The 27,912-nt window shown below is 38.8% G+C and overlaps 1 protein-coding gene across 1 annotated transcript in view; it reads left to right on the plus strand.

The window, feature by feature from the left end:
* The window catches only part of NXPH1 (neurexophilin 1), a 360,267-nt gene extending 334,954 nt beyond the window's left edge, over window positions 1-25,313 (plus strand). The window contains exon 4 of the mRNA XM_055589849.1: window positions 23,355-25,313. Within this exon, the coding sequence (XP_055445824.1) occupies window positions 23,355-24,116 (762 nt within the window). The 3' untranslated portion in view covers window positions 24,117-25,313. The remainder of the gene's footprint in view (window positions 1-23,354) is intronic.
* Window positions 25,314-27,912: the final 2,599 nt, after the last annotated feature.

The raw sequence follows: 27,912 nt of genomic DNA on the forward strand, positions 1-27,912 counted from the left end.
TTGATATATGCATATTGAGGTGATGCTGAGCATATGCATATTGTGGTGCTGAGCACTGATGGGGGTTCATGTGGTGAAGACAACAAAGGGGGAAAAGTAGATAGGGAGACAGAGCTGGTTGCTTTTGGTATTAACCTCAGATCATTCTCTAAAACTTTCATTACAGTAGCAAAGGTAAAGCACCCACATATCAATTCAGGAGATGCGAGTTCAACCCTGGGTGGGGAAGATCCCCTGGAAAAGGAAATGGCAACCCACTCCAGTGTTCTTGCCTGGGAAATCCCACGAACAGAGGAGCCTGGAGGGCTACAGTCCATGGGGTCACAAAGAGTCAGATGCAACTGAGCACACACACACTGCATTGAGACATACAGTTGACCCTTGAACAACATGGGTTTGAACTTTTCATATCTGTATATACACAGAATGTTTTCAGTAGTAAATACTACAGTACCATTTCATCTATGGTTGAATCCATGGATGTCGAGGAACTGCAAATTTGGAGGGCCTACTACAAGTTCTCTGGGGATTTAAAAAAAAATTATTGGAGTATAGTTGATTTACAATGTTGTATTGGTTTCAGTTGTACAGAAGATATACAAATATTCACTCTTTTTTAGATTCTTTTCTTGTATAAGCCATTACAGAGTGTTGAGTAGAGTTGCATGCACTATATATTGTGTGTACAGTGTGCTATACAGGTCCTTATTAGTTATCTATTTTATATACAGTAGTGTGTATATGTTGATATCTATGGGGATTTTGACTACGCTGAGGATCTGCCTCTAACCCTCATGGTGTTCAAGGATAACTTGTATTTGTGTTGTAGGCTGATGAAAGGTGAAGTGAAAAAAGGAGGATGGATATTCAGCTAGTACGCTCTAGTGTTAAACTCTTTAAATACTCTTGTACTGGTAAATCAGAGAAGGCAATGGCACCCCACTCCAGTACTCTTGCCTGGAAAATCCCATGGATGCGGGGCCTGATAAGCTGAAGTCCATGGGGTTGCTAGGAGTCGGACACGACTGAGCGACTTCACTTTCACTTTTCACTTTCGTGCCTGCTATGCTGGGCAGTCTGGCCCTTCCCCCCAGGACAATTTCTTTCCCTCCCTAAAGTCCAGCACCTAAAGAGTTGACTAGCACAGCACGAAGGCTCCGGGACACTGCCAGTTGCCCCAACACTGATCCTAGTGTTTCGCAGTTATTACCCATTTAACATGCCAGAGTAATTAGTTGAATATGATAGGAAAAGTAGCCTTTTCTACTCCTACTCATGTGTTCCTATTCCTACAACTCTCCCCCGCTACTTATCTTCCATACATAGGCTCCCAAAGGAGGATAAAATATGACCTTGGAGATGATACATCCTTTCTCTTAAATTAAGGCTGCCTTCAGGTATAATCAGGGCTTCCTGGGTGATGTTAGTGGTAAAGAACCTGCCTGCCAGTGGAGGAGACATAAGCGATGTGGCTTTGATCCCTGGGTCAGGAAGATCCCCTGCAGAAGGGAATGGCAACCCACTTCAGTATTCTTGCCTGGAGAATCCCATGGGCAGAGGAGGCTGGAGGGCTACAGTCCATAGGGTCACAAAGAGTTGGACACAACTGAGTGACTGAGAATGTATGCATGCACCAAGTATAGTCATTTCCCATCTCTTGCCCTATTTATGCTAACACTTGTGAATATAATAGAATAAGGACAAACATTTTGGTTTTTACAATATTTGTGTCTAACTATAAATGGCTTTTAGAGTAATGGAGTCTAGATTTCCCTAATAAATGTTAAACTATAAAAAAACTGGATCATGTGTCTATGTATGTATAGGTACAGATACAAAGAAAACCTCATATTGATGTGTGTGTACTTATATACACATACATATATACATATTCATTTTGGCTTGATGATTAGGGTTTATTTAAGAAGTCATAACTCCTAACAGTATATTAATGTATTCTTGGCACAGTATTTCTTTAGGCGCGTGTAACATTTCTTATAATGTGACACCATTATTCCTTTGCATTTCTCCTTGAAGTACATTTGCCTTCTCTCAAAAGAGTATTTATGTAGTCAGATTCACTGTGAAAAGGGGATCTTTCTTTGCACATATTGTATGTAAAGCAGGCATGAACTCAGCTTTTGATTAAAATGTAGTTGTGTGGCCCTCTAGCTCAGCTTTAATTGCATTTAAAATTCCTTTCTGCACCTGTTCTGAAGATCGCAAACCAATATTAATAAAGTGGGCTTAGAGCAGTACAGCACCTGAGTGGTAGCTTCTTGACAAAGTTATTTACCTAGCTAGAGTTTCATTTCAAAGTTAACATGATTCTGTGCTACTTGACTAAAGCACTCATCTGAAAACTGTTAGACACTTTAACCCAATTTAATTTATTCCCTGAAAGTTTAATCCCCTGCTGAAAAGAGTAGTTGCAAATTTTCCAGAGTCACAATCCACTGAAGTGAAAAATGTTTAATGACATCATAGGTACTGAACTTCAAGAGTTTAGTTAAAAATCTTCAAAATGTAAAACAGGGGGCAAGAGTTAATAGGATATTTTATATAGTTATATTTCAATCCTATTCCAAATCCTTCTAAAGCCCCTTGCATCTCTACCATTAAAGCTGTACAAAATGAGTTACTTAGACATCTCCAGTGAACAGAGGAGGGAAAAAAAAAACAACACTTAAATTTTAAACCCTACAAGCAAATCTCTTCTGAGCTTTGACATTTAAGTGGCTCATTCAGTCATTTTACATTTTATAAAACCCTCTTTGTAATCACATCAACCAAACAAAGCAAATATTAAGCGCCAACCATCCACAGTGTCCTGCGTAACTGTACAAGTAAGCAGCCCACAGTTCACAGCACAGAATGCTTTGGCACCCACGAAACAAACCCAGACTCGGCTTTATACAGTTAAATTGTGCAACAGAAGTCTATTTATTGGTTATTAAAATATTTTTGGTCTGACTGCCAGAGAGTGAGGATAAAAACAGGGGAGGAGAGAAAATAAAATCAATTGACTTTGTTTTTGGCACAGTAGAAAGCATTTTGGTACTCTTTATAGTCTCCTAAAAATTTAATTATTCATTTGGCAGTTGTACCTCCACAGCACAACTGGGTAGTTGTTTTAAAATATGCAAAGCACAGATTTCCTATTTAATAGGTGATAATGATCGCGTTATAGCCTGTCAGGTCATGGCCTATTTGGCCCAGTTACAGAGAGATTGCTTCATGGTTCAGTGCTTGAGAGCTGATGATGGCTCCAGGCCAACAAAGGTGTCGTTGACATGATAGAAAGTAAGGGTTTCTCTGGAACTCTAATGGGATGTTCTGCAAAGAACACATCAAAAATGTCATGGCTTGGAGAGTAACCACTCTGATTGGGTCAATGGATGGTATTTTCCTGTACTGTATCATTAAAAAAGGAAGGAAAGAGGAGAAAGAAAAGGAAAGTTTAAGTCTGTAGCTTAAATCAAGTTTCTTTGTAAAGTCATAATTTCACATTCTAAAACTAGGATTATGTGTGAAAATCGTATTGTGTTTGGAGTATTACCACTTCAAAAGGATACCCATGCACTGTTGCCAAAGTGACTTGGAATGTCACCATTTAGGCAGTTCCCCTAGACGAGGGCATTTGCCTTAAGAGCTGGGAAGTGAGTCTGTGGCCTGGCTCCAGAGTCCCTGCTTTTACCACTATACCAAGATACCTCAAATGTGCATTTTTTCCTACATGAGTTAAAATTTTGAAAATTAAATTGTTTTGTACTAAATAACCACATGGATCCATATAACCATTTTGATGAGGTTTTAAAAAATAAAGGCAGTATTATTAACATCTACCATTTACTGAAAAGAAATATTCACATGCATTTTCTCTAATTTTCAAAATAATGCTGGGGCAAGGTATCCATATCAATTTATCATGAGAAAATTGAGGTTAAGAGATTGTGGCTGTGAAATTAATTGCTATTTGGCCACGAAACACCTTTTGTATTCATAGTTGTGTGTGTGTGTACCTGAGCACCAGGTGTGTAATGAACACGGGTATGCTATCCTTTGGGGGAATGATAATTCAAGTTACACTTGAAGCTCTGTATCCAGGGTTGAAGTATGAGGATAACTCTACTTGTTGTTGTTGTTCAGTCACTAAGTTGTGTCTGACTCTTTGCGACCCCATGGGTTGCAGCATACCAGGCTCCTCTGTCCTCTGTCTCCTGGAGCTTGCTCAGATTCATGTCCGTTGAGTCAGGGATGCTATCTTACTATACTTGGTCAGGGTTAGTTAGCTCATGCCCACTCAAGGAGCTGAATCACCAAGCTTTCTCCTGTTAAATTAGCAAAAGAGAGTACAGTGATGGTAACAACAGAATAGTCTGGAAATTTTGACATGGAACCTGAATGTGGCTTCTTGGATGTGTGATTCAACAGAAGTTTCTTTGCCAGTGGGTCTTAGTTCCCTCCAGTCTGTCATTGGGATATTGGTGTCTACATCCCAGAAAGGTTGTCAGAGTTCAGTCTACTCACATAACATACTAATTTTTGATGGGAAAATAAATACTATGCAAGTGTTACTTTAAAAACCCTTCAGATTTAAACAAAAGAATGTCAGCCTCAGATTGATTAGTTAATCCACCAGGCTTTTTTAAAAAACATTAGCTTCATTTAAACAAAATGTGAAATGAAAGAGCCATAAAATGACAAAATTAAATGAGTTTATTATAAAAAATAGTAAGACAATTATTCAAAATGCAAATTAATTATCTGTAAAATTATATTAAATAGTCTAAATGACTTATAAGGCTATGATTTAGCATCATACAGTAATATTATTCCCACCACTGCTACTCAAGGCATTGCTTCCTTCACTGTGAAATTCAGGAACACAATTTCCCATTATCATCTTTGTCAGTTGAAAACTCTAGAACTGAATTATACAGTGATTTTCAGCACACAAATCCAAACTGAGGAACGTTTTACAGATTAAGTAGCCTATAATCTTTACAGTTTACAAAAATGTAAAGGACAAGAAACAGAACAAAAGTCATTGAAGGGTCATAACAATTAAATGCAGTGCGTGGCATTGGAATGGGCCAGAAAACTTAGTAAGTGTACAAGTATTGTTGGGACAATTTGATATTGTCTATAGATTATTAAAGTATTGGCTCCATGGTAAAGAACCTGCCTGCCAATGCAGGAGACGGGAGTTTGATCGCTGGGTTGGGAAGATCCCCTGGAGAAGAAAATAGAAACCTACTCCAGTATTCTTGCCTGGGAAATCCCATGGACAGAGGAGCCTGGCAGGCTGCTGTCAGTGGGGTTGCAAAAGAGTCAGACGCAATTTAGTGAATAAATAACAATAATAGATTAAATTAGAAAGTATCAAGGTTAAATTTCTCAATTTTGATAGCTGCATTGTGCTCATATATCAAATGTAATATTTCTTAGGAATTTAGAACTTCTTTAAGGATAAATGGGCATGATATCTCCAAATGGCACCAACACACAGACTCAGACACAAATATACAGGCACATGCATACATACAAACACATGCATACATACAAACACATGCATTTACATACAAACACATGCATTTACATACAAACACATGCATTTACATACAAACACATGCATTTACATAAACATCAGAAAATGAAGATCATGGCATCCGGTCCCATCACTTCATGGGAAATAGATGGGGAAACAGTGGAAACAGTGTCAGACTTTATTTTTCTGGGCTCCAAAATCACTGCAGATGGTGACTGCAGCCATGAAATTAAAAGACGCTTACTCCTTGGAAGGAAAGCATATAGATAGCATATTCAAAAACAGAGACATTACTTTGCCTACAAAGGTCCGTCTAGTCAAGGCTATGGTTTTTCCCGTGGTCATGTATGGATGTGAGAGTTGGACTGTGAAGAAGGCAAGTGCGGAAGAATTGATGCTTTTGAACTGTGGTGTTGGAGAAGACTCTTGAGAGTCCCTTGGACTGCAAGGAGATCCAACCAGTCCATTCTGAAGGAGATCAGCCCTGGGATTTCTTTGGAAGGAATGATGCTAAAGCTGAAACTCCAGTACTTTGACCATCTCATGTGAAGAGCTGACTCATTGGAAAAGACTCTGATGCTGGGAGGGATTGGGGGCAGGAGGAAAAGGGGATGACAGAGGATGAGATGTCTGGATGGCATCACTGACTCGATGGACGTGAGTCTGAGTGAACTCCGGGAGTTGGTGATGGACAGGGAGGCCTGGCATGCTGCGATTCATGGGGTCGCAAGGAGTCAGACACGACTGAGCAACTGAACTGAACTGAACTGATGCATGTGCATGTGTGTACATATGAATGAAAGAGAGAGCAATAAAACAACATGTAATCAGATGGAATTGATTGGTGAATTTGGGTATAGAGTATATGTAAGTTTCTTGCAACTTTCTATAAATTGGAAATTATAGCTAAATTTTAAAATTGCAAAAATAAATAAACACAAATAGTATTTCTGGTGCAAATTCCAATTAAGATGGATCATGCCTGCAGTCCATCTAAAGAACCAAGATTACTTAGCAAACGATGATTTCACTTATAAAGGCATTTTTTGACTATTTAAAATCAGCCTCTACTTTGAGAAAAACCATATATATCACACCTTCTTTAACATGATGTCAAACTATGAAATAACTATTTTAACTGGAAGCAAGTCACTGATACACTTGGAATAAGCTTTTTAATACAGTACATCTTGCAATACCCCCACTGTCAATTCTGTTATGATTCTCAGTGTAAATTACAGCTCACATTTCCCTGGCTTTACTTTAGTAATCTGTATTGAGAATCACTGACTTTCAAGGCTCCATAGCAGGAGGGTGGCTCCAAAATAGTAGTACCTTTATCTGTGAGAGAGCATTAAGTACTGACGCTGGTTATCTAGAATGAGCAGACATAGACAGATTTAGAGTGAGTACAATGACTTCCCTGAGGTTAATTTTTGAAAGTTTAAAAAATCATAGTCACTTAACAAATGCTTGCTGATGGATTTATAGAACAGAGAATCTGACAAACTTTTGCTTTAACTTAATTTAAAAAAAAAAATCTTCTGAAAATAGGAACTAACAAAATTTCCCTGGAAAACAAATATAACACACTGTTTCTTTTAGAGACTAAAGAATAATTCCCTCTATGTTATCATTGCTTAACGGAAAACCTATGACAACAGTCTCCTCATTTTGATTCCCACTCCCCTCAGAATAGTCACTGTTCAGACTCAAGTCTTAGAAGGTCTGAGCCTAGGTTCACGCACTTAGTCAATCCAGGAGACCCCAAGCTGTAGTTGAGAGGCACTGGGTTACTGCCTCTTTGTTTTAGGGTTAGCAAATGATGGCAGATCTCCTTCCACAAAATTAAGAGCAGAGATAAGCCAGTTCCACACTTTGCAGTTGACACCCTGGTTCCAGTTTTGGTAAACTCTGAGAAGACATAAGGTATCAGCTCTCAATAAAAGGAAGCTTTGGAACTCAAGAAGAGTGGACTGAATACTAGGAAACCTTACCTATAGTTTTAACTCTGCCCCTAACCACCTTGGGAACTTTACGTGAGTTACTCTGTGAGACTCAGCTACCGAAGTTGTGAAATGATTTTCAAGGTCCCTTTCAACTTCAGATATTTTGTGATTCTCTCAACAGTCATGGATTTTAGTGACACAGACAAAAAGCAAAAGTGTCATAAGTCATACTGTATTTATACTCTGTCAACTCTAAAGCCAAAAATGTTTTTAAGATTCCTATTTTTAATAACAATTTAACTTGCACTGTTAATGAATATTTTATGGCTCAATTTGAACCTTTGCAAACACATCCATGAAACTGGTTATATTGGGTCACATTTATAAAAACCCACTGCATTTTCCAAACAAGTGGACATTTATGTAAAGAAATAGCCTAACATTAACTGCCCGTTTCAAAGCAATTATTGTTTGTCAATTCAAGTGTCCACTCAAATACTGCAGAGAAAATGCCCCTAGAAAGTTTGGCTGACTCTTGGTGAAGGAACTTCTGCATTTAGCATCCCATCAGCATTTTCCTTCATTTCTGTCTTAACATCAAATTTCTGGAAATTCAAGAGAGAAAATCCAGAAGATGGCACTCGCTTTCCTGCCATTCAAGAGACCACACTCATGTTTCATTAAGCTTTTCTGATATTTGTAAAACTTCTAAAATTCAGTTATGTTCATATAGATGTTTTGCTCTTATTCACTTTTCACTTTGACTTAAATAATACTCACATTTATTTGGAGATTTTTGATGTGATAGTCCTGACTGATTATAATAACCTGTAGCATCCACTCACTTGTATTTTCCTAGAAAAATATCACCTTTTCCCTTGCATCACTGTAGATGTTTATAGAATTATACAAAGTCTCTGTGAAGGCTTACAATGCAAACACATTTATCTATGTCAGAAAATGAGCTGTTTATCTGCTTATGAGGTAAACTCATCTGTGAAGGAATAGCATCATGTGTAGGTAGGCACTCCATTCAAACAGGCATTTATTCATGCAGCTGATAATTGTAGAGCACCTCCTTGGAACCTGGGATTTTATGAACTGCAGTTAACAATAACTAAGGTATTGAATAGCCAATCCCAACCTCATGGAGATGACAGTTGAGAGAAAGAAGATAGATACGTATGCATATAGGTATGGATACAGATAATAGTATTACTTTTATGAACAAACAGTACAAGGTACTATGAGAGGATCAACCATTCCTGTAGAAAGTGAGTTTAGATTGGGCTAGAGTGCCACTCCAGTACTCTTGCCTGGAAAATCCCATGGACAGAGGAGCCTGGTAGGCTGCAGTCCAGGGGGTCGCTAGGAGCCGGACCCGACTGAGCAACTTCACTTTCACTTTTCACTTTCATGCATTGGAGAAGGAAATGGCAACCCCACTCCAGTGTTCTTGCCTGGAGAATCCCAGGGGCGGGGAAGTCTGGTGGACTTCCGTCTGTGGGGTCGCACAGAGTCGGACACAACTGAAGCAACTAAGCAGCAGCAGCAGCAGAGGAGGTCTAGGGCTTCCCAGGTGGCACTGTTGGTAAAGAATCCACCTGCTGATGCAGGGGACATAAGAGACTTGGATTTGATTCCTGGGTTGGGAAGATCCCTGGAGTAGGAAATGGCAACTCACTCCAGTATTCTTGCCTGGAGAATCTCATGGACAGAGGAGCCTGGTGGGCTACGGTCTGTGGTGTCGCAAAGAGTCGGACATGACTGAAGCAACTTGCACAGCACAGAGGATGACTAAGAGTTAGCTACGCAAATGGGAGGGGGTGGAAAGGATTCCAGGATGGAGAAGCAGCCTTTGCAAAGGTCCTAAAGTTGAAAGAAATGTCTAGATGGTCGCTCAGTTGTGTGCAACTCTTTGCGACCCCATGGACTGTAGCCTTCCAGGCTCCTCTGTCCATGGGGATTATCCAGGCAAGAATACTGGAGTAGGTTGCTATTTTCTTCTCCAGGAGATCTTCCCAACCCAGGAATTAAACCTGAATCCCCTGCATCTCAGGCAGATTCTTTACCATCTGAGCCACCAGGGAAGCCTGGAAGTTGGAAGAAAGAGAACACATAAACAGAAAATGATGTGATCTGAACTCTGAGGACAAAGTGAAGAGCAGCCAAAAGTGCCGCTAGAGATGTAGAAATATGTTGCATTGACCTAGACTCTTATCCAGTCAGTTCAGTTCAGTCACTCAGTCGTGTCCAACTCTTTGCAACTCCATGGACTGCAGTGCGCCAGGCCTCCCTGTCCATCACCAACTCCTGGAGCTTACTCAAACTCATGTCCATTGAGTTGGTGATGCCATCCAACCACCTCATCCTCTGTCGTCCCCTTCTCCTCCCACCTTCAATCTTTCCCAGCATCAGGGTCTTTTCCAACGAGTCAGTTCTTTGCATCCAGTGGCCAAGGTATCGAGCTTCAGCTTCAACATCAGTCCTTCCAATGAATATTCAAGACTGATTTCCTTTAGGATGGACTGGTTGGATCTCCTTGCAGTGCAAGGGACTCTCAAGAGTCTTCTTTTCCAATAAATAAATATAAATACCTTAACACTGAACATACCCTCTATGGGGAATCAAAGGCTCACAACAGCTGCTTTAGTTGGCAATGACTTCAGTAGTAGTTCTTTGAGCGACAGTTATTCCCTCCTAGTCTCTGCAGCTCATAGAAGAGGTAGATCCCAGGGTCTGTGTCAGTCAGCAGGTACCATGAAGTTTCCTGATTCATCTTCTTTCTTCAAAGAGGTCTGCGACCCTTAGTGACACGATTCTGCCTGACTTCAGCACCAGGAATAGAGACAGCTGTCAGATGTCCTGGCTGCGCCCTCTAGTGGCATCTGGAGTGTTACCCAGTTCTTAGGAAAAGAATAAACTCCCTCTTGGAATCTGGACATTTGAATGTGAGGACGAGGGAAAAGGGAGAGAGGAAATTCTACTCTAACAGTCTGTCTTTCTTTCAATTCTCCTGTGATTCCCTCCATCCACAGTGTTCACAGCAGTTCACACTAATGCTGTGACAAGTCATTTTAAAGTGCATTAAAGGTCAAGGGGATCTCAGAGCTCTCCTTGCATACACACTTTCATCCAGCCTTCCTACTGTGCCTTCTCTTACAGCATCCTCAGCCTCTTTGGACTCTGCTCTGTTCTCTCCATGACCCATCTCGTCTCCTCCTGTAACATAATCTGGGTGAGCAACCTTCTTTGATTTAGTGAAACTGTCCACTTAATTCCCTCGGTAACAAAAAGAGCCAAGTCCTTTTCCTTTGGGAATCTAGGCATATCACTCAGTTTTACATCTGATCAACTTTAAAGGCACAGCACCTAAACCCAGAGGCCATCTTTTCCCTTGTGTGTGAGATCTCTTTGCCTAAGCGTCCCTTTCCCTCAGCACTTGGCTCTTTGATGTGAAATTCCACATGCTGTACTTTGAGAAGCTGGGAACAGACCAAAGTAAAATATAGCCCAGGGTCCTGGTGCATCTGATTCCCACACTGGCTGTAATTGAATAAGAGATCTGCTTTTCCCAAGTGCTAAGAGTCTTACCTGGCAGAAACAATGATCATAGATGCTAATCTTCTCACCAGAGGGACTTTAGAAAAGAACAGATTGGTTTAAGAGCTTTCAAGGGAATTGTTTTGTCATAGACATAGTGAGAAAGCTTGAAGTTCCCTCAGTCTGTGAGTTGGGTCCTCCCTGAGCTACACCCAAGTGCCATTGCGGGGCCTGTAGCTGTAGGCTGGATACTTGTTACCACTCTTGCTGTGCCCAAGGCATGATCTAAAGTATTTACTCAGTGTCGAAAGGTTTTACCTAACTCAAACTCCAGCATCACCATCCTTTGATAAAAGAGTAAGGGGTCAATTCTCTTTGTTGGTCTTCTCTGTTCTCAGTGGATTTGTTCCACTTCAGGAAGCTGGGGACTTCCAGCTTACAGGGCTTTTACAGGAGTGTGGAGGGACTTTATTTTTAGGATCTGTATGCCCTTTTGTATTCCTCAGTTGTCTTTCTGCCTTATCCACTCTGTACTTGGGAAGCTCTGAGCAGTGTTCATGTGCTGGAGTCTGATAAGAAAGATGCCCTAGAATAATTCTGGAATAAATCTAGGATCTAAATGGTGCCAGGATGATATTCCACTGTAACTAGTCTCTATCGCTTTCTTTATATAATGACTTCTTCCTCTATTAGAAGATTTTCAGATCAACCACTGGATAATCAAAGGCTGTTGAGTAGAATATTGTCTCAAAAACATCAAAGTTATTATTTGCTCAGGATTTTGAGCTTCAGTTGGATAAAGTGAACCATGATTACTACGCAGTGTGTTGTCATATACCAGTGCTGTATTTGGGAACGTATGTATGTATAGGTCACTGGAAATGGCATTGAAATGTGAGTCAGTCTTTCCTCATTGGGTCCATTTTAGAGAGGTCTGTACCTTGTTTGACTTTAAGAAGCTAGAAACATCCTAAAACCTCCATGTTACATGCCTTATTGTGGACAGTCCTCACAGTTCAGTTCAGTTCAGTCGATCAGTTGTGTCCGACTCTTTGCGACTCCATGAATCGCAGCACACCAGGCCTCCCTGTCCATCACCAACTCCCGGAGTCCACTCAAACTCACTTCCATTGAGTCGGTGATGCCATCCAGCCATCTCATCCTCTGTTGTCCCCTTCTCCTCCTGCCCCCAATTTCTCCCAGAATCAGACTCTTTTCCAATGAGTCAACTCTTTGCGTGAGGTGGCCAAAGTATTGGAGTTTCAGCTTTAGCATCAGTCCTTCCAAAGAACACCCAGGACTGATCTTCTTTAGGATGGACTGGTTGGATCTCCTTGCAGTCCAAGGGACTCTCAAGAGTCTTCTCCAACAACACAGTTCAAAAGCATCACATGTATACCTGTGATGGATTCATTTTGATATTTGGCAAAACTAATACAATTTGTAAAGTTTAAAAATAAAATAAAATTAAAAAAAAACAAAAACAAAAACAAAAGCATCAATTCTTTGGCACTCAGCTTTCTTCACAGTCCAACTCTCACATCCATACATGACCACTGGAAAAACCATAGCCTTAACTAGACAGACCTTTGTTGGCAAAGTAATGTCTCTGCTTTTGAATATGCTATCTAGGTTGGTCATAACTTTCCTTCCAAAGAGTAAGCATCTTTTAATTTCATGGCTGCAATCACCATCTACAGTGATTTTGGAGCCCAGAAAAATAAAGTCTGACACTGTTTCCACTGTTTCCCCATCTATTTCACATGAAGTGATGGGACCGGATGCCATGATCTTAGTTTTCTGAATGTTGAGCTTTAAGCCAACTTTTTACTCTCCTCTTTCACTTTCATCAAGAGGCTTTTGAGTTCCTCTTCACTTTCTGCCATAAGGGTGGTGTCATCTGCATATCTGAGGTTATTGATATTTCTCCTGGCAATCTTGATTTCAGCTTGTGCTTCTTCCAGCCCAGCGTTTCTCATGATGTACTATGCATATAAGTTAAATAAGCAGGGTGACAATATACAGCCTCGACGTACTCCTTTTCCTATTTGGAACCAGTCTGTTGTTCCATGTCCAGTTCTAACCGTTGCTTCCTGACCTGCATATAGGTTTCTCAAGAGGCATGTCAGGTGGTCTGGTATTCCCATCTCTATCAGAATTTTCCACAGTTTATTGTGATCCACACAGTCAAAGGCTTTGGCATAGTCAATAAAGCAGAAATAGATGTTTTTCTGGAACTCTCTTCCTTTTTCCATGATCCAGCGGATCTTTTATAAAAATTTAAAGTAGATAGGTATTTTTAGTGGTTTTACTCTAATTTATTTATTTATTTTTTTGTTTAACGAGTGAACTGGGCTTCTACTGTACCAGACTTCTTCTGTAGTTGCCTTATTATGGACACTCACATTAGCCTCCAATTCAGATAGAAAGACCCTGGATTTAACACAGCTATTCCTACATATGCAATATTTGTCTTTTCTTTAAAGACAGCTAGATTTACTGACAAATTAAAATCTCTTTATGGATAATGAGAAAATAACACTGGCTTTGTTTCAGCCAAGAAATAGCTTTTCAACATGTTATTTTAAATGTTTTGTTTATTATTATGATGAGGTACCCAGGGTTCCTCACATGGGATATTCCTTATACATTTTAAATGAACATATTGTAAAATACTAAAGAAAGAAGTAACTTTTGCAATGCAAAGCTGGGTAAGGTAATCTTCAACTAAGTTTTGAGAGAATGGGTTAAGTGGGATTATAGAGAATATAATTTTTAATTTCTCATCAATGTTAATGTGTCTGTATGTCAAAACTTATATGTGCATCTATATAAAGTGTGCAGAAGGGAAGAGACAATATTTTTTAAGATGAAAAATTCTGTTTCTCAGCAGTAGAAACAATAGTTCATGGCTCTTCTCAAGGCATGCTTTCCCCCTTGCAGGTAAAGAAACAGAAACATTTCCAAGATAATTTTCATGAGAGGACCTAAAGGAGGAAAAATCAAAAGGAAAACTAATTTTCATAGTTACACAAACTTGCGAGGTGCTCAGTGACCCACAACTTAGACCCAGTCTCCGATACAATAATTTGAAGGGACTCGGTGTCCTATGTTAAAAGTGAGCCATCCTGCATGGAATCATGAAAGCTCATGGAGTAACATGCCTAAAATTCTTAGCCACTTCTTCAAACTCATAGAAACGTACCATGTTTCTAGTTTTTAAGGGTGATGTCGAATGTCCAGGCTGATCAATATATCTTCTCTTAATGTTATGCTAAAGATAAATTATTGCTTACATTTGCCAGCACTAAATTGTAACATACAGAATCAGTGTGATCTCCTCCCACCACCTACCGCTAAAGATGACCACAGAGATGTTGCAATTATGCTCATTTCCATCACAGTTTGTTTGGCCCACTTGAGCAAATGTAATGTCTCCAGTGAGAAGATGGGGTTATAATAGCAGGGTGCATTCTGAGAGCCTTGTTTTCCTTTTCTTTGGGGTTTCATAACCTACTTCAGAGTGTTAGCTCTCAAGTGTTGAACTCATACCGTTTCCCCTATTTTTATTTCTGCGGCATAGAAAATCTTTTATCTTCACAAAAACCCAGTGAGTGAGGTGTCATCTCTATTTTCTAGTTGGAAAAAATCTGACTGTTCAGGTTATTGGTAACAGATTTTGGGTTTAGCCCTGTGATCTCTGACTGCAACGCCTGTTTTCTTAGTTTCTGTGCTGTACAGTCTCCAGCAATGACTACGCTAGGGGAGAGGCTTGGGGTTCTTTTCCTGCTTTCCCACTGTTCATGCAGCGTGGCTGCTGCTGGAGCACTGCTTTGAGGCAGAAGGAAATGATGTATTTTTGATGTATTAAAATACTAACCCATTTCCTCTGGCTTATCACATATAATACAGGCACTCTGAGAATTATCAGTGAAGTGTAGGCTCTAAACTTGTAAGAGAGAGACCTCTGTGGGCTATGTGTTCTACCAAAATCTTGGTTGTGGCTAAAGAATCAATGAACCCTCCCTATTGAAATTAATGTAAGTAAGAATATAAACCATGTATACAATTTATTGAGTACTTACCCTATGCGAGGTAGTCCTTTCCTCAAGTTACAAAATGGAATAATACAGGAAAAACATTCCCCAAAGGGGTTACAGTCCTTTTGGGGGAACACTATGAAAAAGAGCCTAGCATGGCTGTGAATTTCTGCATGCTTTTCCCTAAACTAGTTAAGAAAAGGTCTGGAGAAAGCACCAACACATGTAGCTTACCTTGTGAGATTTCACAATACCTGAAGTGGAAAAATATCCTCGCTTTTTTGGAGAGAGGGAAAAAAAAATCACAGAACAAAAGGAATTGAAAGATGAACGACTTTTCTGCCCAATGTAAGCCTATGGCCAGTAAAGACATTTTTAGGCATAGACTACTCAGAAAGCTTATTCCATGTGAACTCTTTTTAAAAGGATCACACAAATCTATACAACCACAGAAATGAAAATCCAGAAGAGGGACGAAGTTATCTGAAGCAATAATGAACAGAAAAACCAATGGAAGGAAGGCTAAAAAAATAAGTCTGTGAAACAGTGTAATGATTAAGGATCTATCACAAAAGGTAACCCCAAAATAGAAATATGATACATTTATATTCTAGAATTCTATTTCCTATTTAATAAAGATGATATACCTTTATGAACTAAGAGCTATGCATCTCAAAGACATTGTTGATTGGAAAAAATACAAATCATAAAATACAACACTAGTGATGTAAATATTTATACATGAAAAATAGTGAAAATGTTTAGGAACAATATACATCAAAAATTTGAGGTTTTATCTTTACAGAGAGAGGTGGGATTATAAGGGAGCAGGGGTTGATTATAAAGATAGGCTTTTAATTTTTACTTCATAAATCCTCTAATGTTTAAATGTTTTGATAAACATATATTCATGTATAATTGTATATAATTAAAATAATTTTAAAAATAAAGGAAATACCCAGTGGAGTAATAAGCAGTAGCTCTTTCCCTTACCAGCAGTAATCTTGAACAAGTTCTCAAGCTTCCATATCTCTGCCTGTAAGTTGAAAATAACAATACTGTGTGTGAGTCAGTGATTGAGTGTGTGTGTGTTTGTGGTTTAAATGAAGTGCAATGCCATATGTAAAATGCTAATTACAGTGTCTGAAGATAGCATGCCCTTAACCAATAGCAGTTGATAGTATGCGACATATATTCAATGTAGCAAATCATAAACTGCGAAAACGAAGCTGTAATCACAGAGAAGGTCGTTTTGTTGATTAGTTATTCACTGATGAGAGATATTGCTTAAGCATCAGGTTATCCAGAATTTTTGTTTGGCTTAAATATTCATACAGTTGATGAAATAAACACATGATTTTCAAAGTAATCTTGAGATAATTTATATTGAACAGTAATAGATCAACAGTAAGTGTGAGGGCTGGTAGAAATTAAAAGGCACCTATTGCTCTTTTATAAAAAGAGATACACAGACCATCTGGAGGTTCCTCTAGTTGGAGATGTACTTGTCAAAGAGGGACCTGTTTACATAAAATCTCGTAAGGCCAGGAGCATAGTTGAAGTGTTAGTGAAGTATCTCTTCCAAAAGTGATGTCTTTCAACAATATTTTAAAAGATAATATATTGACATTAGGATTATAAGCCTGTAATGAAAAGATGTTAGAGGAAGCAATGTGAAAGCATAGCCCTGAGAGATATAAAGGAGGAGCTAGACCAAGGTGTCTCAACTCTTTATATGCTTACACCCCCACCAGTCAATAGCAGTCTCATTTTTCTAGCCCCCAACACGGGTCCTGCCCCAGACAAGCTCCCTTAATGTTAGATTCAAGCTCTGTCTTTGTTTATGGTTGAAGAAAATGACCCTTGTCTTTGTACCTATTTTTGAATGTTGTCAAAAGAAACATGTGCTTTAGTATGCATATTCCTAATCATGGTAAGAGTCTTTATGGTTCTCAGTGTTTCTAAAGCAATTAGACAACTCACATAATTTGTGGAAATGGTATGATTGGACTAGTGAGTGGGTCAACTCCTTTGGAGTGGGCATTGGCCATGTCTTAAAATTTTTATTTTTGAAATATTGGCTACTTTAAAAAGTTAATTAATTTATTTTAATTGGAGGCTAATTACTTTACAATATTGTAGTGGTTTCTGCCATACATTGACATGAATCAGCCACAGGTGTACATGTGTCCCCCATCCTGAACCCCCTCCCACCTCCCTGCCCACCCCATCCCTCAGGGTTCTCCCAGTGCATCGGCTCTGAGTGCCCTGTTTCATGCATCAAACTTGGACTGGTGATCTATTTCACATATGGTAATATACATGTTTCAGTGCTATTCTCTCAAATCATCCCATCTTCGCCCTCTCCCACATAGTCCAAAAGTCTGTTCTATACATCTGTGTCTCTTTTGCTGTCTCGCACATAGTGTTATCATTGCCATCTTTTTAAGTTCCATATATATGTGTTAATATATTGTATTGGTGTTTTTCTTTCTGACTTACCTCACTCTGTATAATAGGCTCCAGTTTCATCCACTTCATTAGAACTGATTCAAATGCGGCCACTTTTGACTTGGAAAATTATATTCAGTTAGGAAGTATCTTCAGTGCTTTCACTGTGATAGAAAAAATGACTCTTCGTAGAAAAAAGTTCACAGAGCGTTGCCTTTTTGGAATTGAGTTAGTTAGCAATTGTCAGGTTTCTCTTTGGGCTCATTTTATGCCATCTTCACAACCTCTGTCATCTTTCTGATATACTCATGTGAAAGGATCTTTAGGTGACTTTTCAGAAGAAACTCTTCTCTTGTGTTTGTAAAATCAATGATAGATGGTGTTCTGAGTCTAAGATTTTTTTTTTTTTAATATACTGTTTATTCAGTAAGGCTCAAAATCGATTTCAATTTTATGTGTGCATTTATGTGTTTCAAAAATGAAAACCCTTCGTATGTAAAGCAATATAATAGAGTGAGAAAGCTGAGGATTCTTGACTGCATCTGGGAGCAGATGTATTAAGATAGCTGCACTTCTTTTTCATCTTACATCGTTTCTTTACCACCGCTAACACTTGCTTCGAGAAGGTCCTCAGTAGTTAATTTAAAAGTCAGGAGACTCCTTTTCAAGGAGACTTCTTTTCAATATACTTTTTTAACGTGTTACTTTTGTATTTCTTACGGATGCAAGAAAATTCATTACTTCTCAACTTTTTCACATTCCTGCTTAGCCAATATATATCGTCAAATTAAGTTAATCCTGCCTCTGAAGTATCTTTTATATCCATTTTTTTTTCTTTCTCTTTTTCTCTGCCATTGCCTTGGTTCAGGCTCATTTACTTTCTCAAAAGAAGTATTACAATTTGTTATTGAACTAATTATTCCCTCAAGGTTTCTCCCTACCAAACTACCTTTCAATGTCCAGTCAGTGATTCTTTTAGAGCTAGGATGACCTAATTAAAAGCAAAATAAGACAAAATTTAAGGACTCCTCATTATCTATAAGATTAATTTTAAATACCTTCATAAATTGACCCTAGAAACTTCACAATTTGACTATAGCCTACCTTCTTTGAAGTGAAAAGCAAAGGAGAAAAGGAAAGATATATTTGAATGCAGAGTTCCAAAGAATAGCAATAAGAGATAAGAAAGAGAGATAAGAAAGCCTTCCTCAGCTATCAGTGCAAAGAAATAGAGGAAAACAATAGAATGGGAAAGACTAGAGATCTCTTCAAGAAATTAGAGATACCAAGGAAACTTTTCATGTAAAGATGGGCTCAATAAAGGACAGAAATGGTATGGACCTAACAGAAGCAGAAGATATTAAGAAGAGGTAGCAAGAATACACATAAGAACTATACAAAAAAGATCTTCACGACCCAGATATTCATGATGGTGAGATCACTCACCTAGAGCCAGACATCCTGAAATGTGAAATCATGTGGGCCTTATGAAGCTTCACTATGAACAAAGCTAATGGAGGTGACCAAATTCCAGTTGAGCTATTTCAGATCCTAAAAGATGATGCTGTGAAAGTGCTGCACTCAAATTCAGCAAATTTGGAAAATAGCAGTGGCCACAGGACTGGAAAAGGTCAGTTTTCATTCTGATTCCAAAGAAAGGCAATGCCAAAGAATGCTCAAACTACTGCACAATTGCACTCGTCTCACACGCTAGTAAAGTAATGCTCAAAATTCTGCAAGCTAGGCTTCAGCAATACGTGAACAGTGAACTTCCTGATGTTCAAGCTGGTTTCAGAGAAGGCAGAGGAACCAGAGATCAAACTGCGAACATCCACTGGATCATTGAAAAAGCAAGAGAGTTCCAGAAAAACATCTATTTTTGATTTATTCACTATGCCAAAGCCTTTAACTGTATGGATCACAACAAACTGTGGAAAATTCTGAAAGAGATGGGAATATCAGACCACCTGACATGCCTCTTGAGAAACCTATATGCAGGTCAGGAAGCAACAGTTAAAGCTGGACATGGAACAACAGACTGGTTCCAAATAGGAAAAGGAGTATGTCAAGGCTGTATATTGTCACCCTGCTTATTTAACTTATATGCAGAGTATATCATGAGAAATGCTGGGCTGGATGAAGCACAAGCTGAAATCAAGATTGCCGGGAGAAATATCAGTAACCTCAGATATGCAGATGACACCACCCTTATGGCAGAAAGTGAAGAAGAACTAAAGAGCCTCATGATGAAAGTGAAAGAGGAGAGTGAAAAAGTTGGCTTAAAGCTCAACATTCAGAAAACGAAGATCATGGCATCCGGTCCCATCACTTCATGGCAAATAGATGGGGAAACAGTGGCTGACTTTATTTTCTGGGGGCTCCAAAATCTCTGTAGATGGTGATTGCAGCCATGAAATTAAAAGATGCTTACTCCTTAGAAGGAAAGTTATGACCAACCTAGACAGCATATTAAAAAGCAGAGACGTTACTTTGTCAACAAAGGTCCATCTGGTCAAGGCTATGGTTTTTCCAGTAGTCATGTATGGATGTGACAGTTGGACTATAAAGAAAGCTGAGCGCTGAAGAATTGATGTTTCTGAACTGTGGTGTTGGAGAAGACTCTTGAGAGTCCCTTGGACTGCAAGGAGATCCAACCAGTCCATCCTAAAGGAGATCAGTCCTGGGTGTTCATTGAAAGGACTGATGCTGAAGCTGAAATTCCAATACTTTGGCCACCTGATGCAAAGAGCTGACTCATTTGAAAAGACCCTGATGCTGGGAAAGATTGAGGGCAGGAGGAGAAGGGGATGACAGAGGATGAGATGGTTGGATGGCATCACTGACTCAATGGACATGAGTTTGGGTAAACTCTAGGATTATTGATGGACAGGGAGGCCTGGCGTTCTGCAGTTCATGGGGTTGCAAAGAGTTGGGCACAACTGAGTGACTGAACTGAACTGAACTGACCTTTGTGTTCTGCCAACATTTTGCAACTTCTGTTTATCCTTCCTGTCAATTCTCCCTGAAGTTCAGAGATAAGGAACTATTTTCCATTCTTACATTTGACATGTTCTTTTTCAACTTTTTACTTTTGCATAGTATGTTCCTTATACTTAGAAGAACTTCTCTAGCCTGTTCATTATCTGTTGAAGTCCTAAGCCTTTTTTTTTTTTTTTAATTCTCCCAGATCTGAGTATAATCTCCTCTGTTATATCTTCTCTACCTTTTAACTTTGACTCTAAGAATATTGTACATTGTGTTGGTCACATCACTATACTCCTTGCTTAACTGATCTCACCATCAGATTGTGAACATCTTGAAAATAAGAACCACATCTCATTTGCCTTTGTATTCCTGTTATTTTACTCAATATTAGCAGAATCACACTATATAGTTGTTGAATTAATAAAGCAAGATGAATCATGGACTCTTCCTGATTTTTCATGACCTAAACTCTCCTAGACATTGCCCTGATTCTCTCCTAGCCCAAATGAAAGGGAGAGGAAAGGAGAATAATAGTCAAGGCAGTGCTGGTGATTATAGCCTACTTTGATTCTGTACCCAAACTCAGATGTTGCAGAGGCCTCTTGACTCCACCACTAGAAGCCTTTCACATCGCACCATTGAGGGCTAATAAATTCATTGCATTTGGTCCTTGAACAGTTTAATAGCTGAAGTTCTGCTCATGTTTTATTCATCTGAATTTTGCTAACAACTCAGTTTGTTATGTTTTTAGGTTGTGGTAGCGCCTAAATACTTTGGAAAGTATATATGTGTGTGCTTAGCCACTTCAAGCTTCCCTGGTGGCTCAGATGTTAAAGATTCTGCCTGCAATGCAGGCAACCTGGGTTCCATTGTTGGGTCAGGAAGATCCCCTGGAGAAGGAAATGGCAACCCACTCCAGTATTCTTGCCTGGGAAATACCATGGACAGAAGAGCCTGGAGGGGGCACTATGGTCCATGGGGTCGAAAACTACTGAGAGACTAATACTTTCACTTTCTTAGTTGCTTCAGTCATGTCCAACTCTTTGTGACCCTATGGACTGTAGCCTTGCCCCGCACCCCGCCCTCCCCATCCAGGTTCCTCAGCCCATGGGCTTCTTCAGGCAAGAATAATGGAGTGGGTTGCCATGCCCTCCTCCAGGGGATCTTCCCAACCCAGGGATCAAATCTGCCTCTTACGACTCCTGGACTGGCAGGCAGGTTCTTTACCACTGTGCCACCTGGGCACCATATATATGTATATATATATATAAATAAATATATATATATAAATAAATATATATATATATATAAAAGGGAGATTTTCTTATAAAGATACCCTTGCTCTCAGATCCTATTGTCTGTTATTTATTTACATAAAATAGTACCCCATGGAATTCAGAGGTAAAATGTTTGAGGATGATAATAGTTGGAAATACAAATGTTGAACACTCATTCTGTCCAGGTACTGTCCTTCCGTGCTTTTAATGGACTGTCCAGTTTAATTCTTCAAACAGCCATGTGAGGAAAAGGGATATCATTTTTCTACTCTGTGGAAGAGAAATACAGAAATGTACACAAGTCAAGCAACTGGCCCAGATCATACAGCTGTGAAGGATCATAGCCTGCATTGGGATTCAGGGTGTCTGACTCCAGAGCTCACACTCATAATTACTACAGCTGTGGAGAGTATAATTTAGATGTAAATTTCTATTCTGCCTGAAAATCAGAGGTTGTTCTGCTGTCAGAATCTTAGCATCCTGTTAAATGGATTCATTTTTTTTTTTCCCTTGAAACCTGCCACTTCCTTTTTTTTCTTTCTCTTTTACTCTCTATATTCTGCTGGTAAATGCACTCTAAGTCCCTTTTACTTCTTCTTTAGGACAGTTTCATTACTGCTTCATGAGCCAGTGTACCATGGATTCATCTCACTATACTCTCTCTCCCTGATGAACTATGTTGTTGCTGAGATACAAGTGCCAAGCCATTATCAAATACATTTATTCTTTTTGCCACCCAAAGAATGGGAAATTATCTGTGTAATTTGAGAGACTGGGATATGTATTTATTTCTTTTATACTAAGAATAAATATAGAGGCTGCAGTAAGAACAAAGACAATAGAATTAGGCAAGTACAGATTTGGATGTTTGACCAATCAATTAGATTCCATCGAAACAAAACAAGTACACAGGCCAAAATAAACTCTAAAATCAAAAGGTCTGTACTCCTATCAATTAGCATTTGTTTTACTAGATCACATTTAAATCTGTTAATGGAAAACTTATCTTATACAGTATGTTTCTTGCCAATAATAGGTGATCATAAACAAGTTATTTTGTTTTGACCAGAAAAAAATAATCTAGAGTCTCCCTGCAGAACTAACTTTTCTTATGTGACTGCGGCGTGGACTATCAAAAGTCTGTAGAATGTCAGTTGATGTATTTCTGAGAATCATACCATTTTAAAGCTTATGGTGAATTCAAAGTAAAAAAGTAACATAATCCTTTGTAAAATTTTATTTTAAAAGTGTTTGGATTTTGGCGCTGAGAAGTAATTCAAACATAAATCACACTAAGGTGCTTTGCTGTATTCATGTTATGTGGCCCTTTTCAAAGTCAATGTTTTTATATAGTCTTTCTGTCATGTTTAATGGTTTTTATCCACCTCCTCTCTCCCATCCTTGTATAAAAATAGCAGTGGTATTCAATCACAGCTTAATAAGCATTGGCCACATGCTGAAGGTACTTGAATCCCCAGCCACTGAAAGAAGGCTTGAATCTGTGTTATGTGTTCTCAGATACAGGGTTGTAAACACCATTTTTCTGTTCCATTTTCAGGTCACATGTGCCAACTTAACAAACGGTGGGAAGTCAGAACTTCTAAAATCAGGAGGCAGCAAATCCACACTAAAGCACATATGGACAGAAAGCAGCAAAGACTTGTCTATCAGCCGACTCCTGTCACAGACTTTTCGTGGCAAAGAAAATGATACAGATTTAGACCTGCGATATGACACCCCAGAACCTTATTCTGAGCAAGACCTCTGGGACTGGTTGAGGAACTCCACAGACCTTCAAGAGCCCCGGCCCAGGGCCAAGCGAAGGCCCATTGTTAAGACGGGCAAGTTTAAGAAAATGTTTGGATGGGGTGATTTTCATTCCAACATCAAAACAGTGAAACTAAACCTGCTGATAACTGGGAAAATTGTCGATCACGGCAATGGGACGTTTAGCGTTTATTTCAGGCACAATTCCACTGGTCAAGGGAATGTATCTGTCAGCCTGGTACCCCCTACGAAAATAGTGGAATTCGACTTGGCACAACAAACCGTGATTGATGCCAAAGATTCCAAGTCCTTTAACTGCCGCATTGAGTACGAAAAGGTTGACAAGGCTACCAAGAACACACTCTGCAACTATGACCCTTCAAAAACCTGTTACCAGGAGCAGACGCAAAGTCACGTGTCCTGGCTCTGCTCCAAGCCCTTTAAGGTGATCTGTATTTACATTTCCTTTTATAGTACAGATTATAAACTAGTACAGAAAGTGTGCCCCGACTACAACTACCACAGCGACACACCTTACTTCCCCTCCGGATGAGGACGGACGCGGGAGTGAGACTGAGGCCTGAGGAATTCCAGGTCACATGACAGGGCTGTCACCTCAAGAAGAAGGTCCCATCTGTTGCCTGGAACGTGTCTACACTGCTGCTCTCGTCACCTGACTGCAAATACGCTCGTGGAAAACAACCTGATGTAATTTCTGCCCAGTCAGCTTCATCTCTTGGTATAGTCGCAAAATCACCACAGATTCTAAAGCCACACCTAAAGACACGCTCTCACACTTAGACGTACACCAACACATTCACATACACATTTCAGCCGGCGTCGGTCATGATTCCTGTTGAGAGGGCTTTCATTGTCTGACTCATAATGGTTCAGGATAAAGGATCATCAAGCAAAAGGATTAACTAGACAGTGAATGGTTTTTAGCACTTGCTGTTATGGAAATCTCTCTTTAATGTCTTGAGTACATGCTAATCAATAGTCCCCACTCATGCATTTCTACTGCTTGGAGTAGCTGTACTGGTAAATACTACTGTAGGAGTATAATGCTTGTTAAAATGGAAAAAAAAAATGTGTTTTTAGAGCTCAGTATTCTTTATTTTATGAACACAACAAATGTAGTAATTTTTTCCAGCATTCAGTAGGCACATTCAAGGTGATCCAAGATAGCTCTTTTTTCTATGGAGGGAGCCTGTTCTCAGTAAAGATGAGCAAACATTTGGAATTTACATGTGGGCAGACACTGGACAACAGCTTTCATCACCAGTCATTGGACTTTGGCAAAGTCGAGACCAGCTAAGGCTGCTTAAAACAAGTTCTGATCATTATATAAGAAGGGAAATGCCTGACAGACACCATGTAAGTTATAAGTGTCTGTCTTATCTTTACTAAACATATTGTAACAAATTCAATATCCTAGTCTTCATTTGTATGAATGGTTTGTATTGTACATAGTTTAACCAAGTGTAATTTGAGCTGCTTATTAATATTAACTTGTACTTGTCTCTCTGCTTGTTATTGGTTTAAAAAGAATAAAAAAAAAAAGGATATGAGGAATCCATTCTATCGATGTAGCTGTGAACTCCATTAAAAAGACAAACTTAATGTACAAAGCATTTATTCAGCTCAAGTATTGTTGAAACCTATACATATACAACATTACAGTCTGTCTGTATTTAGATATTTTATTTCTGGACAAAATGAAATGTACATAAAAATAAAATGCTTAAAGTTGAGTTTCAATATGTACTTGTGTAAGATGGTGATTTAAATGGTTCTGACAAGAAGAATGTGCTGGAACACACTCATGGTTTTGCATCTCATGTCTCTAAATTTGTATAGGACTATCTAAATTGTTATTAGTTACCTAGTCAAAACAACTTAGGAGTCTCAGTCTCAAGCCTGGGAAACGGTTGTGGCATTCGGTATTACACCCATTTTCGGTTTGTTGTCATGGTAGTTGTTCAAGAACACCAAAAAAATCAATGAACATAAAGAGATAATTGAGGTCTCCTGAATTAATTATAGCTAGTTGTTTTTTACTTTTCCTGTACAACATCTTTATTTAGTAGGATGTTTAGAAGGTATTTTTTTTTTCTTAAAAGAAAGCCAGAATGCCTGAAGATTGTGGCTGATTTCCCCTGATTCTACCATATTGACTCAACTGAGGAAATGACAATAGTAATGGAGGGCTTCGATGCTCAATTTACGTATAGCAAAAGGGATCAATTTATGTATAAAGCATTATTTTTGGACATTAAACTTTATTTTTAAAAAATAATTATGGTATACAATCCCAGCATAATAAACAGAAGAAGAAATACATTAAGGTAATATCCCATATTTAAGGTCACAAACTGGGGATTGGGATATGAAAAGTCTCAAAGGTTAACCAGAGAAGTCAAATTAAGAACATTCACTCATTCTCATCTTCCCTTCATGCTACAGAGAAATAAGTATGTTTCATAGAGAAAATGATAGAAGTACTACAGGGAACCACATACTATAGAGTTCTAAAGCAAGAACTCAGTAACTGGTTTGACTAAACAGAGCCTTCAACTGCCAATTAAAGGCAAATCATTCTGTTCAATGTCCATCTCCCAAATCCCTCCAATATAGCTAGACAACCATTTATATCAATGTATCAATTAATTTGCCATGGGATTTAGAAGCTAATGTTAGAACAGACTTCCCTTGCATGATTGGCAAGAGGAGCTTCTTGAGTCCCAGCTACATAACATATTTTCCACAGATAAATCTTACTATTCAGGGGTTTACTTATCAAAATGTTCATTTAGGAGTTAATTCTCTCTTAACAAAAAGGAGAGTAAGTCAGAAAGCAAAAATCTTTTATTTTTTTTATCATTTGATTAGTGGCCTGTGACTTTCATTATGTGGTCTAATCTGCCCTGTGATCCAACATTCAAGATGAGAAGAAAATATGCTTCAGTCCTCACCCATCTGCCCTACTTTCAAAGTCCCTTTGAAATATTGCTTTTGTTTTTATGAACATATGCTGCTGCTGCTGCTGCTAAGTCACTTCAGTCGTGTCTGACTCTGTGCGACCCCATAGACGGCAGCCCACCAGGCTCCCCCGTCCCTGGGATTCTCCAGGCAAGAACACTGGAGTGGGTTGCCATTTCCTTCTCCAATGCATGAAAGTGAAAAGTGAAAATGAAGTCGCTCAGTCATGTCTGACTCTTCGCGACCCCATGGACCGCAGCCTACCAGGCTCCTCCGCCCATGGGATTTTCCAGGCAAGAGTACTGGAGTGGGGTGCCATTGCCTAATGCAGCAAATAAAGCATTGAATTATTTTTTCTGTAGTTTTTCTTTAGAAGAAAAAAGTAGAAAACTCCTAATGAAGATTTCAATTTTTTAAAATCCAAACTTTTAGGATTCTTTTCGGGACCTGTACTCACATATCACTAACACCCCCGTCTGTGGTATACATAAGTCATGATGACACAGAAGTAGGATTCAAAAGATAATTTACTTGTATGTATCTAATATACTCTTTCTGTTTTAGATAAGGAACTGGATGATGGACTGTGATGAATATGAAGGTTCAAAGGTTCAGATGAAAAACTTTTACTAGGCCAACTTGTTGCTTCAACAAACTGGTTATTTAAGTTTTAATTATGCTAAAAAATCATTTGTTATTTGGAAAAAATAAATTTTAAGCTATACTAAGGAAATTGCTTTTTCTTACCTTTGCTAAGGTATAGGAAAGAAACACGTCAAGGTGGAAGTAGATAACATCTGATGCAAACATGGGTTTGTCGTCACCTATTGTTATTTTCAGAAGCATTTTAGTATAATTGAAATTATTATAAAGAAATGATAATTGCAGTGATATTGCCTCATGAAAGGAAAATGATACAAGTTACCGGTTTATACAGTTATGATGAAAACAATGAATTGTCATGGTATGGTTTCAATTGGGCATTTTGGGGTCACTGACTCTTGTGAGAATTTCTCTGCATGAGTAGAAAGGGCATAACTGTTAATAGTACAGTACTAAATTCTGGAAGTCATTATTCTGAAAGTAATAGAAATACTTGTTAAAACTGTGGACAGGAATCTTCAGGTTCCTACATTGCAGCAATAAACTGTAAGCCATATTTTTGCACAGAATAGATTAAAACAATCCTAAGAAGCCTGAGAAAGTGTTTGTCTTTTCCCTTTTCCCCACTGCTTTACATGTAAGAAGCAGCTTAACCAATATGAACAGTTGTTTGGAAAAACAATTTACATCTCCACCATCGACTCTGAATACCAAGTTTTAGCCTGAAGCAAAATCAAATGTCTGTGTTTATTAACTTCTGAGAG

The sequence above is a fragment of the Bubalus kerabau genome, chromosome 8 (genome assembly GCF_029407905.1).
Source record: "Bubalus kerabau isolate K-KA32 ecotype Philippines breed swamp buffalo chromosome 8, PCC_UOA_SB_1v2, whole genome shotgun sequence".
Lineage (NCBI taxonomy): Eukaryota > Metazoa > Chordata > Mammalia > Artiodactyla > Bovidae > Bubalus > Bubalus kerabau.